This window comes from Rhincodon typus, chromosome 2, assembly GCF_021869965.1.
Source record: "Rhincodon typus isolate 14 chromosome 2, sRhiTyp1.1, whole genome shotgun sequence".
NCBI lineage: Eukaryota > Metazoa > Chordata > Chondrichthyes > Orectolobiformes > Rhincodontidae > Rhincodon > Rhincodon typus.
Window position 1 is genome coordinate 113,977,268 of NC_063333.1, and position 17,284 is coordinate 113,994,551.

At 40.4% G+C, this 17,284-nt stretch overlaps 1 protein-coding gene across 2 annotated transcripts in view; it reads left to right on the forward strand.

Annotated features, from left to right (window-relative positions):
* Positions 1–9,129: 9,129 nt before the first annotated feature.
* LOC109917983 (CD83 antigen) overlaps positions 9,130–17,284 on the forward strand; it is a 32,616-nt gene continuing 24,461 nt past the window's right edge. The window contains exons 1-3 of one of the 2 annotated variants that reach the window (XM_020517879.2): positions 9,130–9,362; positions 9,759–9,886; positions 13,514–13,742. In XM_020517879.2, the coding sequence (XP_020373468.1) occupies positions 9,305–9,362; positions 9,759–9,886; positions 13,514–13,742 (415 nt within the window). In that variant the 5' untranslated portion in view covers positions 9,130–9,304. The remainder of the gene's footprint in view (positions 9,363–9,758; positions 9,887–13,513; positions 13,743–17,284) is intronic. The other variant, XM_020517880.2, reaches the window with a different exon arrangement.

A 17,284-nucleotide genomic window follows, 5' to 3' on the forward strand; every position in this document is an offset into this window, starting at 1 on the left:
CTCAGTGGTTAGCACTGCTGCCTCACAGCACTAGGGACCTGGGTTCAATTCCACCCTTGGGTGACTGTCTGTGTGGAGTTTGCACAATCTCCCCGTGTCTGCGTGGGTTTCCTCTGGGTGCTCCGGTTTCCTCCCACAGTCCAAAGATGTGCAGGGTAGGTGGATTGGCCGTGCTAAATTGCCCCAAAGTGTTCAGAGATGTGTAGATTAGGTGGGTTATAGGGGGATGGATCTGGCTGGGATGTCTGAGGGCCAGTGTGGACTTGTTGGGTCGAAGGGCCTGTTTCCACACTAGGTATTCTATTCTATTCTATTGAAGGTGGCAGAATAGATTGTGCTCCCAATCAAAAAACTTGACATTTTGGGCTTAATAGGGGCATACAGAATAGAAGAACGTTATGTGAAAGACCTAAAGCACTCTTTCAGCATCAACTAGAGTATTGTGACATGTTCTGGGCACCATTCTTTGGAGGCATTGAGGGATTAGAGAATGTGCAGAGAAGATGCATGGAAATGATTGCAGGGATGGACAAAATCTGGGACTTAGACTTGAGGGAATTTGATCAAAGTATTCAATTTTGAATGATCTGGACTGTGTAAATGGGGAGAAACTGCATGTTTCTGAAAAATCGGAGCAGAAGGTACAGATTTCAGGTAATTATCAAAGTAAAGTGCTTCAGATCCAGAATGAACTGCCTGACATTGAATTGAGGCATTCAACAGAGAATTGGATCATTAACTGCGAAGAAAAAATATGCTAAGCTACAGGGGAAAGGTTGGGGAGCAGCACTAGATGAATCTTCCTTGAAGAAAGCCAGCAGAGACTTAATGGGCTGAATGGTTATAGCACTGATAGTGGCCATTCTATGATTCCATTGTTGTCACGTATCTATGATATGAACTTCAAGGTTACTTTAACTAGCATTAGATATTCTGTTCCCAACCTGATATAATTATAAGTCTTTATTTTTTTGTGAACTTCAAATGAGTTGTAAATTGTATTTTCAGATAATCTTGGTCAGATCAAGTTGTTCTCCTGAAACTGTTGAAAACAGGTTTAGGAGGGTCCATTTGAGTTTAGTAGCAAGCTCTAATGTAAACTTATTACTGGGGCACTCCAGATATACTTCTGTGCCAGAACATGCAAGAAAGGAGACTAGTTCTTAAAGTTATTTCCAGGGTAAAGTTCTGTACATTTGGTACAGAGTGGTGTTTTCCCAGGAGATGGCACTAACACCCCAATTTTTTAATTTTTGTTTTGATTTAAATTTGGGTGGGATTTCAGAATGTATACATGATACAAAACTTGTAAGCATTGTGAACTGTGAGGAGGATAGTAACGATATTCAAGAGGATATAGTTAAGGTGGAGGAATGGGTGGACACATGGCAAATATGATCTGATGCAGAAAAGTTCAAAGTCATCCATTTTGGTAGGAAGAATGGAGAGAGACCATATACACTGAAGTTGCAATGAGTAAGATTTTTGTAACCTAGAATTGTAGCAGTGATAAATTTGCAAGTCCAGTAGAATAGAAAAGCCAATAGGACATCATGATATGATGAAGGTCTGGACTGGTAACCATGAATCAGTTGAACTTGTGCATTTTTGTCATATGACTTCACCAACAAATCAGTTGAGTTAGGCCACATTAGAGCATAAATTGTGCAAGTATGGTTAAACAGTAGGAAAGTTATGAAACTATCAGTTGGAAACTGGGATGTTGATTCCACAAGTGGAAAACTAGAGTGAAGTTTTAAAAATGAATGTCTCGATGGAGTGGGAGATTCTACTATCCAGTTCGTCAAACCATTATGAGGCATTGGGTCAACATTACGGAGCAGTTCAAAAAACTGGCATTCTCTTCCAGCATTGTAAGGTGTGAACAAATTGAGAAATGAAGATATTTTTGATACTGACTGTGTCATGTTCTAAACAGTGCATGTTTATAGGCAAATTGGGCTGCAAGAGGCTTCCTTGGCTATCTCAAAGCTCTACTTTGTACATTTGTGGGCAGGCCCTCTATGTTTCGGCATATGATTTTACTATGTCCCTATTTTTTGAATTTCACCTTACAATATCTGACATTGTGCATAAAAAGGAATTAAATGCTGGGAGTTAGCTCTGTTAAAAACTCAGTCATCTGTTATAATTGGGATGGGAATCTTCTCTTATTAGTGTTAGTATTAGTCTGAGCTACTGGTACCATTTGTGCTAGGTTACCCATACAAAATGTATGACAATTGTAGGTTGAATAGTGATGTTCAGTAAACAGGTTAATTATATATTTAATGCATGATGCCTTTGATACATGAAGCTGAACTTACTATTAAGTACACATTACTGTTAGCTACATGGACTATGAACAACAATGTATATTGGAATACTTAGTATATGTTTTAAGGAGCACTTCAAGGAACAATGTGAACAAAGTTTGCGGATGACAGAAGCAAATGGGAAAGCAAGTGGTTAGGATGATAGTCTGCAGAGGTATACAGATAATCAAGTGAGTAGGCAAAAGTTGGCAAATAGAATGTAATGTAGGGAAATTTGAGGTTACACACTTTGGCAAGGAGAGTAGAGAAGCTAAGTATTTAAATGGAGAAAGACTGTAGAAAGCTGCAACAAAGAGTTTAGGAGTCCCTATGCATAAAATCACAAAAAGCTATAATACAAATTCAGCAGGTAATATGGAAAACAATTGTAGTATTGACCTTTGCTATTTTTATACTATATTGAAATAAAGTCTTCCTGAAACTAAAACAAGACACTAGTTTGATTATACCTAAAATATCTAAGGTAAGGAATATCAGCTCCCTCTTATCAAGATTCATGAGAATGGTTTCAGTAATGCAAAATTTCAGCTATGTGGCCAAATGGGAGAAGCCAATTCTCACTTCCTTGGAGAAGAGAGGATTTTTAAAAAAAGAATTGATAAAGATGTTCAGAATCAAGATGGCCTCAACATTTCACTTGTGGAACATGGGTGTCACTGGCTGGGTTGTCCATTTATTGTCAATTTCTACTCGTTCTTCAGAAGGTGATGATGAACTGGCTTCTTAAACTGCTGCATCAAAGATAGGTTCACACACACTGCTGTTAGGAATTAATTCCAGGATCTTGACAAAATGAGCGTAAAAGAATGGTGACAGAATTCCAAGTTGGGAAGGCATGTAATTTGGAGAGGAACTTTCCTGTGGTGTTCCCATGCATCCACCCTTGTAGGTGGGTGAGGTTGTGGGTTTGGAAGGTGCTATTGAATGAGCTGTTGTGAATTTCTGCAATGCATCTTCCGATGATATACACTGTTGCCAATGTGTTGGTGATGAAGGGAGTGAATGTTGAAAGTGGTGAATGGGGTGCCAGTGAGCCTATATCTATCCAGCCAAGTGGAAAGTATTCCATCAACTCCCAAATAATGCCTTGTAGATGGTGGAAATGATATGGGGAGTCAGGAGGTGAGTTGCTGCAGGATTCCTAGTCTCTGACCTATTGCAGTTACAAATATTTATGGGCCTGGTTCAATTTGGTTTCCTGACAGTCCCAGGATTTTGTTAGTATAGTATTCAGTGATGGTAATACCATTGAATGTCAATGGGAAATAGATTCACTCTCGTTAGATATGGTAATTGTCTTTGGTGCAAATGTTACTTGCCACTTATCAACCCAAGCCTGAATGTTATCCAGGTCTAGTTACATATTGACACAGATCGCTTCAGTGTCCATGGGTATTGAATATTGTGCAATCTTCAGTGAACATTCCCCCACATTGGATTTTATAATGGAGGGAAGGCTATTGAAGAAGCAACTGAAGATGGTTGGGCCTGGGTAACTACCCTGAGGAACTCCTGCAGTGATGTCCTCTGGCTGAAATATTTAATCTCCACCAATGACAACCATCTATCTTTTGTTAGCTAAAAACCAAAAGAACTGCGGATGCTGTAAATCAGGAACAAAAATCAAGTTGCTGGCAGCATCTGTGAAGGGAAAAACAGTTAATGTTTTGAGGAATGGTCACCGGACCCGAAATGTTCACTCTGTTTTTCCCTTCACAGATGCTGCCAGACCTGCTGGGCTTTTCCAGCAACTTTGTGTTTGTTCCTTTTGTAAGCTATGACTCCAACCAATGAAGAATGTCTTACTTGGTTCTCATTGACTCTGGTTTTGCTAGGAATCCTCAGTTGAATGCTGCCCTCGTGACAAGGGCAATCACTTGGACCTCCCTTCTAGAAAGCAGCTCTTTTGTCCATGTTTGGGCCAATAGACCAATCAGTTATGCTGAGCGTCTTGAGCTGCACCACCTAGGCAAGTGGAGAGTATTCTATCACACTCCTGCCTAATGCCTTGTAGTTTAGGGGAACATCTTAGGGACTTGGGTTGAGTAAATCACTCCTGGGTGAGATGATGACCTGGTGGTATTAATGCTAGACTATTAATACAGAAACTCAGCTAATGTTCTGGGAACCTGGGTTTGAATTCTGCCACAGCAGATTGTGGAATTTGACTTCAGTTTTGAAAAAAAAATCTAGAATTCGGAATCTACCATGACCATGAAACCACTGTCAATTGTTGGGGAAAAAAACCCATCTGGCTCGCTAATGTCCTTCAGGGAAGGAAACCTGCCAACCTCACTTGGTCTGGCTTACGTGTGAATTCAGAGCCACAGCAATGCTGTTGATTCTCAACTGCCCCCTGCACTGGCCTAGCAAGCCACTCAGCTTTATCAATTACAATATAGTCTCAACAATAAATGAAACTGGATGGACCATCTGAGAACCAAGGAGGAAATTCTTCATTGGTTGTCATTGCTGAAGGTCAAACTCCAGAGAAGACAACAGCAGAAACAACCCTGTCGAATCTGCAACATTCTCCTTACTAATGTCTGTGGGTTACTGCCAAAATTGGCAGAGGTGTCTCCAGAATAGTCAAGCAACAGCCTGACATAGTCATATTTATGGATTCATATTTGATAATGTTCCAGATATCACTATTACTGTCCTTGGATATGTACTGTTCTGTTAGCAGGGCAGACCCAGCAGAAGTTGAGGCATAGTGGTACCAGTTGGGAGGGAGCCTAGGAGTCTTCAACATTGACTCTGAATACCATCAAGTCTCATGGTTTCAAGTTGAACATGGACAAGGAAACCTCCTGCTGGTTACCACATACCCTTGGCTGATTTATTTTTCTCTGTTCATTTGTGGGATGTGGGTGTCACTAGCTGGCCAGCATTTCTTGCCCATCCCTCGTTGCCCTTGAGAAGCTGGTGGTGACCTGCCTTCTTGAACCGCTGCACTCCACCTGCTATAGGCTGAGCCACAATGCCATTAGGGAGGGAATTCCAGGATTTTGACTCAGCGACAGTGAAGGAACAGCGATATATTTCCAACTCAGCATGGTGAGTGGCTTGGAGCAGAACTTGAAGGTGGAAGTGTTCCCTTGTATCTGCTGCCCTTGTCCTTCTAGATGGAAGTCGTTGTGGGTTTGGAAGGTGCTGTCTGAGGATCTTTGGTGAATTTCTGCAGTGCCTCTTGTAGATTGTACATACTGCTGATGAATCAATATTCATCCATGTTGAACAACACTTGGAGGAAGTACAAAGGTGCAAAATGTACTCTGGGTGGGGATTTCAATGCACATCACCACGACTGGCTCGCGAGCAACACTACTGATCAAGCTGGTTGGGTCATAAAAGACATAGGTCCTAGACTGGGTTTGCAGCAGCTGGTTAGGGAAACGAGAAAAACATAGTTCACTTCATGCTTACCAGTCTGCTGGCTGAAAATACATCTGTTTATGACAGTCTCAGAGAGAGTGACCACTGCACAGACTTGTGGAAATGAAGTCCCACCTTCATATTGAAAATATCTTCCATTGTGTTGTGTGGAACAGACTTTGAACAGACCTGGCAACTGTAGACTGGACATCTATGAGATATATTAGCCATCAACAGCAGCAGGATTACTTCAATACCATTCTGCAGCCTCATGGCCTAACATATCACCAACTTAACTGTTACCATCAACTCTGTCTCAATGGAGAGTGTAGAACGGCATGCCAGGAGCAGCACCAGGCATACCTAAAAATGAGATTTCAACCTAGTGTAGGTACCAAAAAGCATAAGCAGCAAGTGACAAATAGAGCTAAGTGAACCCATTGGTTTAAGATCTAAGCTCTACAGTCCTGCATATCTAGTCATGAACGGTGGTGGACAATTAACTCACTGGAGGAAAAGGCTCCACAAATATCCCATCCTCAACGATGAAAGAGCCCAACACATCAGTGCAAAAGTATTCACAGCTATCTTCAGCCAGAAGTGTCGAGTGGATGATCCATTTTGACCTCCTCCAGTGGTGCCCAGCATTACAGATGCCAATCTTCAGCCAATTTTGATTTACTCCATGTGATATCAAGAAATGGCTAGAGGAACTGGATACTGCAAAGGCTATGGACCCTGGCAACATTCCAGCTCTGATGCTGAAGACTAGTGCTGCATTACTTGTTGCTCCCTTTGCCAAGCTTTTCCAGCACATCTACAACAATAGCACCTACCCAGCAATGTGGAAAATTGTACAGCTATGTCCTTTACACAAAAAGCAGGACAAATCCAACATGGCCAATTACTGGCCCATCAGTGTAGTCTTGATCATCAGTAAAGTGATGGAAGGTATCATCAACAGTGCTATCAGGCAGCACCTGCTCAGCAATAACCCGCTCAGTGACCCTAGTTTGGATTTTGTCAGGACAATTCAGCTTCTTACCTAATTACAATTCTGTTCAAACATTCATAAAAGAACTGAATTCCAGAGGTGAGGCGAGAGTGACACTCACTCCTCAACGTTAAGACTGCATTCAACCAAGTATGACATGAAGGAGTCCTAGCAAAACTGGATTTGAAGCTAACTCTCTGCTGTTTGTAGTCATAGTACATAGGAAGATGGTTGTCATTGTTGAAGGTCTATCAACATCCTGGCAGTTTCTATTGACCAGAACCTCAACTGGGCTTACCACAAGAGCAGGTCAGAGGCTAGGTATATTGTGGCAACCAACTCACTACCTGACCTCCTAAAGCCTGTACACCTACAGGGCACAAGTCAGGAGTGTAATGGAATACTCCCCATTTGCCGAAGCGGCTGCAGCTCCAACAACACTCGAAGCTTGACACCATCCAGAACAAAGCAGCCTGTTTGATTAGCACCACAACCACAAGCATCCATTCCCTCCACGACTGATGCTCAGTAGCAGCACAGTGTACTATCTACAAGATGCACTGCAGAAATTCACCAAAGACTCTTAGACAGCACCTTCAAAACCCATGACCACTTCCATCTTGAGGGATGAAAGCACGGGAACATCACCACCTGTAAGTTCCCCTCCAATCCACTTACCATCCTGACCTGGAAATATATCACCATTCCTTCAGGCACACTTGTCAAAATCCAGGCATCGTGGGTCAACCCACAACACCTGGACTACAACGATTCAAGAAGGCAGCTCAGCATCACCATCACCTCAAGGGCAGCTGGGGATGGGCAATAAAAATGCTGGCCAGCCAGTGATGTTCACAACCCACAGATTAATAAAACAAAAACAAAACTCCCAGCCTACGATCTAGGAACAAAATATAGGAGCAGGAGTAGGCCATTCAGCCCTTCAAGCCTTTTCCATCATTCAATATGATTATGGCTGATACTGCAACTTAATAATCTGTTCCCACTTTCTCCCCATGCCTTTTGATCCCTTTAGTCTTAAGAACTATCTCTACATCCTTCTTGAAAATTTTCAATGTTTTGGTCTCAACAGTTTCTTGTGGCAAAGAATTCTATTGGCTCACCACTATCTAGAAATTCCTCCTGTGGCCCCTGGTTCGAGATACCCAGTCATTGAAAGATCCTTCCTGCATTCATCCATCGATCTCCTGTTAGAATTTTATAAGTTTCTATGAGATTCCTCCTCGTTCTTCTAAATTCTTCCTGATGGACGTGTGGTCAAAAATGGTTTTCTTTGCAAATTTCTCCATGAAGGTCTGATCATATGGAAAAGTCCAACTATTTGGAGTGTTTGTGGCAATGAGGCCAGTTCCATCCTTTGCAACAGCAGGGACAGGTAGAACCTCAATATGTAGTGACACTTCAGGTTTGCATACCTAGGGTCTATGCACAACTTGATGCATCCACACACAAAGGTGGCCTTTGGAGTAAGGCCAATGTTGGGTACATCCTTCTCCACCCTCCACTTTTCCAGAGTCTTGTATATGGAGTCCCACAGATATGGTCCATCAATTTTCCTCTTTGTCAGGTACATGCCAGTGTTGTAACTGCAGGAGAAGAGCCTGAAATGTCACAACTAGTTCTGGAGCATCAGTCTTCAGCACCACATTTAGAGATGCTGTTGGGGCCCATGGGCCTTTTCTGCATACTTCAACTGTAATTTGATATCAGTTAGAGTGAATCAAATGGGGTAAAGGGTGGCATCTCTGATGCTAGAGACCTCAGAAGACTGAGATGGGTTGTTCTCTCAGCACTTTTGACTGAAGTTGTTTGCCACATTGGTAATCATGGTAATCATTGGCCAATTGTAAAAGGTGACTTTGGACCCGAGGGCATACCTTTAAGGGGGAGAAAGTTTAGAGGAGATGTGAGGAAACAGTTTTTCAACACAGAGGGTGGTGGTTATTTGGAACTCACTGTAAGGGTGATAGAGGCAGAAACCGTCATAACATACAAGAAGTATTTGAATATACACTTGATGCCAAGGGTCAAGTGCTCTAAAATGGGATTAGAGTAATAAGGTGGTTGTGTTTGACCGACGGAAACCCAGTGGGCAGAATGGCAGAATAACTATGTTGTAGCTCTCAATGACTGCGTGTTTCACGTAAATACCACCAGGGTCACGTAAAACAACCAGTATGTTTTGCAAAACTGCTTCTGTCGCAAGCCTCGAGCTGAGCTAGTTACATGATAAAGGTGTTGAATAAATCGCATGTTGTAATTTTACAGTGAATGTTTATCTGTATCGTATCATCATAGATTTTATTTTATTTCAGTCCTGTAATATTTACTCTCCATTTCACTTGCAGATAAAGGAATTAAACAGATGCGGCGATACTTTTGCTGATCCCATAATTTATCTTCTCACTCAAATAGCATATGGTGCTACTTCCGCGTTAAGACTGACCAATCAGGGCGAGCCTCGAAACTAAACCGAAATGAGATCATTTCGAAGAAAACGAAACTTAGAAAGAAACGAAACCAGTTTGTCGACGCCTCCCTTCGCCTTTCTTTCCGTCTAGCTGGTGCTCTCAACATGGGTTTTCTGTCCGGCTCCAATCTGAAGCAACCTCTGTTTCTGATATTACAGCCAGGTAATTTTCAAATTCGTCTTTTGCTCGCTCAGTGAAAGCCTGAGTTGGATTTGTTTACTCAGTGGCATGCTACAGTTGTTTCTTGCGTCCTTTCACGAAGTGTGAGGCTCGCTGCCTTTACTTAATTAAAAGCTGTCACTCTGTATATTTTAGATAACACGGTGTCGAGCTGGATGAACACAGCAGGCCGAGGAGCAGGAAGGCTGACGTTCGGGTCGAGACCCTTCTTCAGCAATGGGGGAGGGGAAGGGGATTCTGAAATAAATAGGGAGGGAGGGTGAGGTGGATAGAAGATGGATAAAGGATAAGATAGGTGGAGAGGAGACAGGTCAAAGAGGCGGGGTTGTAGCCAGTAATGAATTTTGATGTTTTACCCTGTGATGTCCCTTGTTTTAGCAGTGCTGTTTTATGTGGGTACAGAAGCTGTAACAGAAGTACTTACCAGGTTCGGTGACATTGCAAAGCTGCCCTGTGATGCTCCACGTGAATCTGAAGTTCAGTACAGAGCTATCAGCTGGTACAAGGTAAAGAAGTTTTACTGTTGCATTGAAGACTATGCTTATAGCATGTAAAACAATTGTAGTTTGGGCAGATGACACAGTTGTGAGGAGATGTTTCTTATGTATTTGCATATCAAGGATTTAAAAAAAAGCATGGGAAGCTGAGAACAAATGATTTACAAACTTAATTTTGCTACACCTGAATTTCCTCACTCTTTTACACTCTTTATTGACCCTCGTGCCTAAAGGGACAAAGGATATTTCTGTGTCCATCTGCATAGAAAAAGCTCATCACCTTTATCAGGAACCTGGGCACGAATAGTACCATGCTACCACTAGAAAGGTGATTGTATAATTGTTTTGTTTCTGCTGTCTATATTGGTCTGGAATAGCTATGCAGTGTACCCCTGCAATTTGCCATCTTCATTGCTTGCACCACAACTTCAGCACCACTGGGCAGCAAACATGCAGCATCAGGGACAAGGGAGACAGCAAGTTCCAAAGCCGATGAGGCTTCAGGCAAGTTCATTATTCAACACAGTCAGCCATCCACTTACCAATGTTTCCACAATCTGGCTCCAGCTAACTTCATTTGAAATGTATGGTTCTTGCTCTTGGTTTACTCCAAAAACGGATCAAAAATCAAATTGATCAAAAAAATCAGCATTGACTAGAAATGACATGACATCATCGTGCAAGCTCTTAATACCTGTCTTACATGCTACTTTATTTATCCCAGTACTACCACAAGATGCTGTCCCAGTTACTGTAACTTTGGAGATTAAGGCTGCTGAGCTTCCATTGTAAGCACTTCAGGTGGCCATGGTGAAAGTCCTGAATACCAACCAACCTTCAGTAGTCATTCACGGAATAGAATAGTTACAGTGAGTGCACGCATTGATTTCTTACATCAGGTAATGGCATTAACTACTATGGGTTTGATCTGACTTCCAGGCAGCAATGTGCGTGAATGGCTGGTTGCTTGAAACTTTCAGATATAAAGAAGGAATGCATTGTGTGATTTCATTAATTCCTTGGCCCTGTTGGCTCATGTTGATTTCTGTTTCTTTGTACCCATTTTCAAATTCCTATGTTAACTGTGGTTTTTGCAGAAAATTTGGGTGTAAATAGACATTAGGAAGTTGGGCATATATAAGTTCGTAATAACCTGTATGACTCTCTAGTTGTGACCCTACATGAAATTACTTATGGCTTGAATAGGGAACCAAGACCTAATCTAACACAAACAAACTGTAAACTAGCTGGAGGGGATAGTCTTCCTTCAGTTCCCTTTGAAAATGGTCTAGGCCTTGACACCCAGTGCATACTCCAGAACTGCTTTGCATTGGTGCTTATCTTGTGTGAATGCTTAATTGGACAGAGGAATGGCACATCATGGCATTCCTGAAAAATACAGTTTCACAAATAAGGAAATCCTAACTATGAAAACTCAATAAAGTTAGAGGGAGCCCAAACAGAGATGAATAAATTCCAAAACAGTCTGAGATGTTGAAGATTGAGATGTTCCTAAATCACAGATCACATGCAAAGTTTAAGCAATTGGTTGTAACAAAATAATTCAAGAACTTCAAGCCATTTCTAATTATGCATTTAACATTGGACAAGGGACAGTTCATTGGCCTACACTAATCATATATAATTGTTTAAGAAAGATTTACAATTTTACAACATCTTTGTTGTCTTTCCAAACAGCCAGTGAGTTACTTTTGAAATGTAGTGGCTGCTGTGATCAGGAGAATTGTGGGTCCAATTGCAAACAGGATCTCATAGTGAAAAAATAAGATGAATAATGTATTTTTTGGTAATGTCAAGGGGGCGGGGGGAGAAATTTTAGTCTAAACAGTTGCCCAAATAATGATAGGGGATCTTTTACTTCCATCTAGGCGGATGGAGCTTTTGATTAACATGCAAATCTTTGAACCTTGAAAGGGAGAAATGTACCATCATGAAGTAAGCTAGAAAGTGTTCACCCACAAAGCAGGAACATGCAGTAAATAAAAAATGTTTTGATCAGGTGGGGATGATTTTATGTTGGAAATCCCAGCAAATAAATGTACTTCCACCATGCTCATCCATGTCTACTTTTAAACTCAAGGAGTAAATGGAAATATACGATCACCATCTTTATTCCTAAACTTACAAGAAGACTTTTATATTTTAGACTGAAACCAAAATCAAATGCATCATGCAATTTGCCTTTTAGTAGTATCATGATGAGTCACAGGATATATTACTTAAATTATTTGCCTTCTGGAAATGGAAGGAAATTTTACTGTGAAATTTTAGCTTTACGTTGGGTTCTTCCCTAACTACACCCTTTTTGCTTGGTTTCTATGGGGGTTCACCAGCTTGAGGCCAAATGTTTTAGAAGAAGTAGCAATATTTGTCTCTCAAACAAAATAGCACAAAACATACTTTCATTTGTCTGGTGTTGGGTTTAAGCAAAATAACAGCAACTAGAAAATCTAGACTACTAAAGTGTAAAGTCGGTTCTGTTGGAGTCCTGACAAGTTTTCTGTTTTTTAATTTAATTCCAAGTGCCAGTTACTTCATTACACTGACAAGTATTTTAATAAAGCTCTGTAAATCTTGAATGCATTTCATTCTACGAAATAGTAACTGAAAAATTGCAGATAAGCAATCTAAAAGTACTATGTATATATAAATGTTAGTTTTTGATGTCAATTGTCGTTGGTATATGCATTGCCACATATCCATCTAAAGAATTGTGTGGCACGGTAGCTCAGTGGCTAGCACTGCTGCCTCACAGCACCAGTGGGGTGTTTGTACATTCTCCCCATGTCTGTGTGCGTTTCCTGTGGGTCATCCAGTTTCCTCCCACAGTCCGAAGATGTGCAGGTTAGGTGGATTGGCCATGGGAAATGCAGCTTTGCAGGGATAGGGTAAGGGGTGAGTCTGGGTTGCATGCTCTTCGGAGGGGCAGTGTGGACTCGTTGACTGAATGGCCTGCTTCCACACTGTAGGGATTCTATGATTTTATGAATTAGATACTTAACAATCCTAACCACTTCTTGACTGGAACTTCCTGACTCTCGCAGACCAGGAGGAACAAGAATCTTGATATGCAGTCTGCAGGTGGCTTGGCAAGCACAATTGGTAGCGACTAGCACGGGGTGAGGAAGTGTGAGGAGTGGGAGAGAAGGCAAGCAGAAGAATTGAGGAGTGAAAAAGGAAGTGACTGGGTGGATTGAGGAGTGGAAGAGGAGGTGAATGGGCCAATTAAGGAGTGGTAGAGGAAGAAAGTGGGAGGCTTGAGGAGTGGGAGAGGAGGTGAGGAGAATTAAGTGGAAAGAGTTAGCATATTTCTTTATAACTGTCCATTTATTTTTAAAACTATTTCATTTACAAAGATACTGATTTAGCAATTACTGTTTTTCAACTTACAAGTTAATGATTATTTTTCTGCTGACATAAACCCTGCTGATCCTAATTACAATTTTTACATTAGTAGTAATGGAAAATTGTATTCACTTAACATTGTTTGTATAAAGTCAAATTTTGTGTTAAATGAGGGAATTTCGTGTAACCCCAATCACAATGTTTTTCTGTGGTAAGATATAGCACTGTTTGATTCTCTGTGATTTATATACATTTTAATATTTTTTCCAGGTAGCTGATGATGGGTTCAGTTTATCAGGAATTATGCGAAGAGATCTCAAAGAGAACATTGTCTGGAGGTATCGGGGTTTCAATAGATCCGTTGAGGTTAATTCTGCCAGTCCGTATTTCTTGACAATTTACAACGTCTCCAGTGAAGATTTGGGAGCATACCAGTGTTCTGTCTGGGCACCACTTGGAGAGCAAAATGTAAAGGGAAATGTGAGACTTCAAAAAATAAGTCAGTATCTTATCAAAAGTTGAAATTAGCATGTTCTTAGAAACACTACTGAATATTCTTTTTCCATTCTTCTTTTATTACACCTAAATCATAGACTAGGGTTTATGAACTAATATTGTTGAGGCAGAGCTTTGTTTAATAGAAATAACAATCAACTACTGGTGAGAAATTCTGCCCATGGATGGAAAATTCAATGGGATGTATTGACTTTCATATTCAAAGTGTCTTATGCTCTCCCACAACATAAAACCTTCTTCTGTAGGTGCTAATTCAGCCATCATATCTTCATTTGCACTTCACTAACTTGCCAGCAGCTACAGGCAGGGCTTAAAATTTGTTCCTGGTTCTATTTCTTCCTCCAGATTTTTCCTGATCTGCTGTGTATTGACAGCATTTATGTTTTGATTTTGTACTAAATAATTTGTCTAGCAATACTTCAAAGTGGTGCTGGGTACTACCCACATTAATTCCTTTGATGTCAATTAGTAAACTTATACAGATCATCTTAAAAATAAAGAACGGATGCTAGTCATCTGAAATAAAAACAGTAAGTGTTGGATGAACTCAGCAGGTCTGGCAGCATCTGTGGAGTGAGAAACCGAAGTAACTGTTTATTTGCTTTATAAATAAAGTGACTACAAGAACAGGTCAAAGATTAGGAATTTCACAGTGAGTAATTTACCTTGTGACCCCTCAAAGCCTGCCTACCATCTTCACAAGTCATGACTGTGATGGAATACTCCCCACTTGCCTGGATGAGTGCAGCTCCTACAACACTCAAGAAGCTTGACACGATCCAGGGCAAAGCAGCCTGCTAGATTGTTTGTGGATGTGGTGCCATTCAGTCACTCCAGCATTGATGATCAGTAGCAGCAGTGTGTATTGTCTACAAGAAACACTAGAAGTTCACCAAAGATCCCTAGAGAGCACCTTCCAAACGCATGGGCAGCAAATGCATGGGAACCATTTGCAAGTTCCCCTCCAAATCACTCTCTATTCAGATTGGAAAAAAATGGCCACCATTCTTTCACTGTCACTTGGGTCAGAATCCTGATACTACCTCCCTAAAGGTGTTGTGGTCTACCTACAGCACATGGACTGCAGTGTTTCAAGAAGGCAGCTCAACACCACCTTCTCAAGGATGACCAAGATTGGGCAATAAATGCTAACCCAACCCACATCCCATGAGTGACTAATATAAGTCCAATATGACTTCTTCAGAATTGAAAAGTGGTGTTTTATGCTGTATAAAGAGAGGGGAGGAGGGAACCAAAATAGAGGACAAGAGTTCATGGTCTGACTTTATTGAGCTCAATGTTGAGTCCTGAAGGATGTAAGATACCAAAATGGAAAATTAGGTGCTCTTCCTCCAACTAAAGTCAATGGACACAAGCAGCATTTTGAACTTTTAGCGCAGGTGTTTACTTGTAAATCGCCCCACCAGAAGTTTTAATGAAACCATGAGTGGGTAGTGATACCCAGAAATAACTTATTTCCTATCATCACATCATCGGAATGGAATATCATAATGTTGCAATATAGGAGTCCTTCACAAAAGATTTCTTTGTTGCTTGCTACAAGCAAGTAAGAAGGGATAAATTAGCTTCCTCTTTTCAACCTTCTCTGTTAATCATACCTAAGTTTTAATTTCTTTCTAACATGAGGCTGTACATTTCTCCTGTTAAAATGTAGTTAACTTTTTTTTAACTATAAGGGATTAATCAAAAGATATTTTTGAATGATGGAAATCAATGTTGTTACCTGCTAACCCCGTGAAAAACAATAGAAATGCAACTAATTTCATTCAGCCACTTGCTTCTCTCACGTACAGGCATAGGTGCAAAGTTAAAAGAGATAAAATCCAGTATGAAGGTTGATAAAAGAAAATAAATTTTAGAGTCCTTTAATTGTTTTTGAGATGTAAGGTTTAAACCCAAGGTCGAGGGGGATTCACTGGTTTCTTGAATGTAGTCATCAGTAGTGAATGTTGCAATTTTTAAAAATATTTTCAGCTCCCTAATATTCCTTTTCTACGGTTATTTCCATGGGAATCAAGCCATTTCTAAGACAGAAGTAAATATAGCAGCTTCCCTCTCAAAAATTCCCAGAAGCTCTTAGAATTTCCCTTGAAATACAGGCTCCAATGTGGTTTTCTAAGGTTTATATCACTATACCATTCGTTGCATTTGGTAATGTCTTCCTGAGAAGATTTTGAAGGCTTTCCAGATTGTAGAGAGTCTCTCTTTTTAAATGCCCCCTTCACTCCACCACCACAAATTATTTTGTTATTTTACTTTCATCTTGGGTTTTGCATTTCTAAGTATTTCACCTTGTCTTAATTTAACTTGTAATAGCCCCAATCAGTTGGAAGTTTTAAAATATTATATTTTCAAAAATACCGATGTATGACCTGTGTCACGCTACCCCCAAAACAATGGATGCTTCAGACATGATTGCTAAGCGATCAAAGAGTTTGAGACATTTCACATCAATTCGGGTGACTTGCAGGGACTGGTGGGTGGATAAAAGCAAAAAAGCTAGTGTTACTCAGGCAGCTTCTGTCCATAACATGAAACAGTTAACATTACAGCTTTCAATGCTGTTTGGAACTGAACGATATTACAAACAGCACTGAAGAAGAAAAACAATAAGGAGATGGGGACAGCAATCATAGCATGACTGCCAAAACTGGTGTTTATAAAAGAAGGCTTATGCAATAAATCAGAGAAACAAAATATGCATAGAAAGTGAGACGTTACTTTAGTGCATGCAGGAAGAAACATTTGGGGACAGACTGCTTTGGTGTATTATGCAAAGAAATAATATCTCGTTGAAACCAAACATCGAAACTCTCTTTCACTTAGTGCTCCATCAGTAACAACCAGATTAAATTGATGCTATGAATTCCTTCTGACCTTGGGCAGTCAGTAATACTTGAGAAAATTTGTTCTCCCCCTGCTTTTTAAGGGCCATGAAATCAACCCCGATAGGGTCCCTTTGAATTCGCATACTTGCAGAAAAAAGCAATCTGTTCAATAACAACAGCATCACACAATTTATCACAAGCAATAAGAGGAGTTCAATTTATATCCTCAATCTGTTGACTGGTATCTGTGGCTACTTTCACTGTTCTGTCCCTCTGTCTTTATTGATAAAGATGTATTTAATTTTTAATTTTTTTTAAATGTTCTAAACTGTACATCTGCTCAGAGATGCTGATAAAGCAGTCTTTTACATATTTAATTTTTGCAAACAACTTTAATTGTCTCAAAATCTCTTAGCCTGCCATAAAACCAGAAGTAGTTGAACTATTTGATAAGTACACCATTTAATGATTGTTGTCCTAGAATTCTTTGCCTTGTTCTTCAGCTGCTACATCGTTTTATATTTCAGGCTTGTCAAATTTGTGCATGCTATTTTTTTTCACATTTTTGTGCAAAACATTTTGAGTCTCAACATTACATCTTTTTCACTGAAGAAAGGGCTATGGAGACAGCCAATCCTTGCTGCATCTCCAAGGCAATGTACCGAGCACCGAGTTA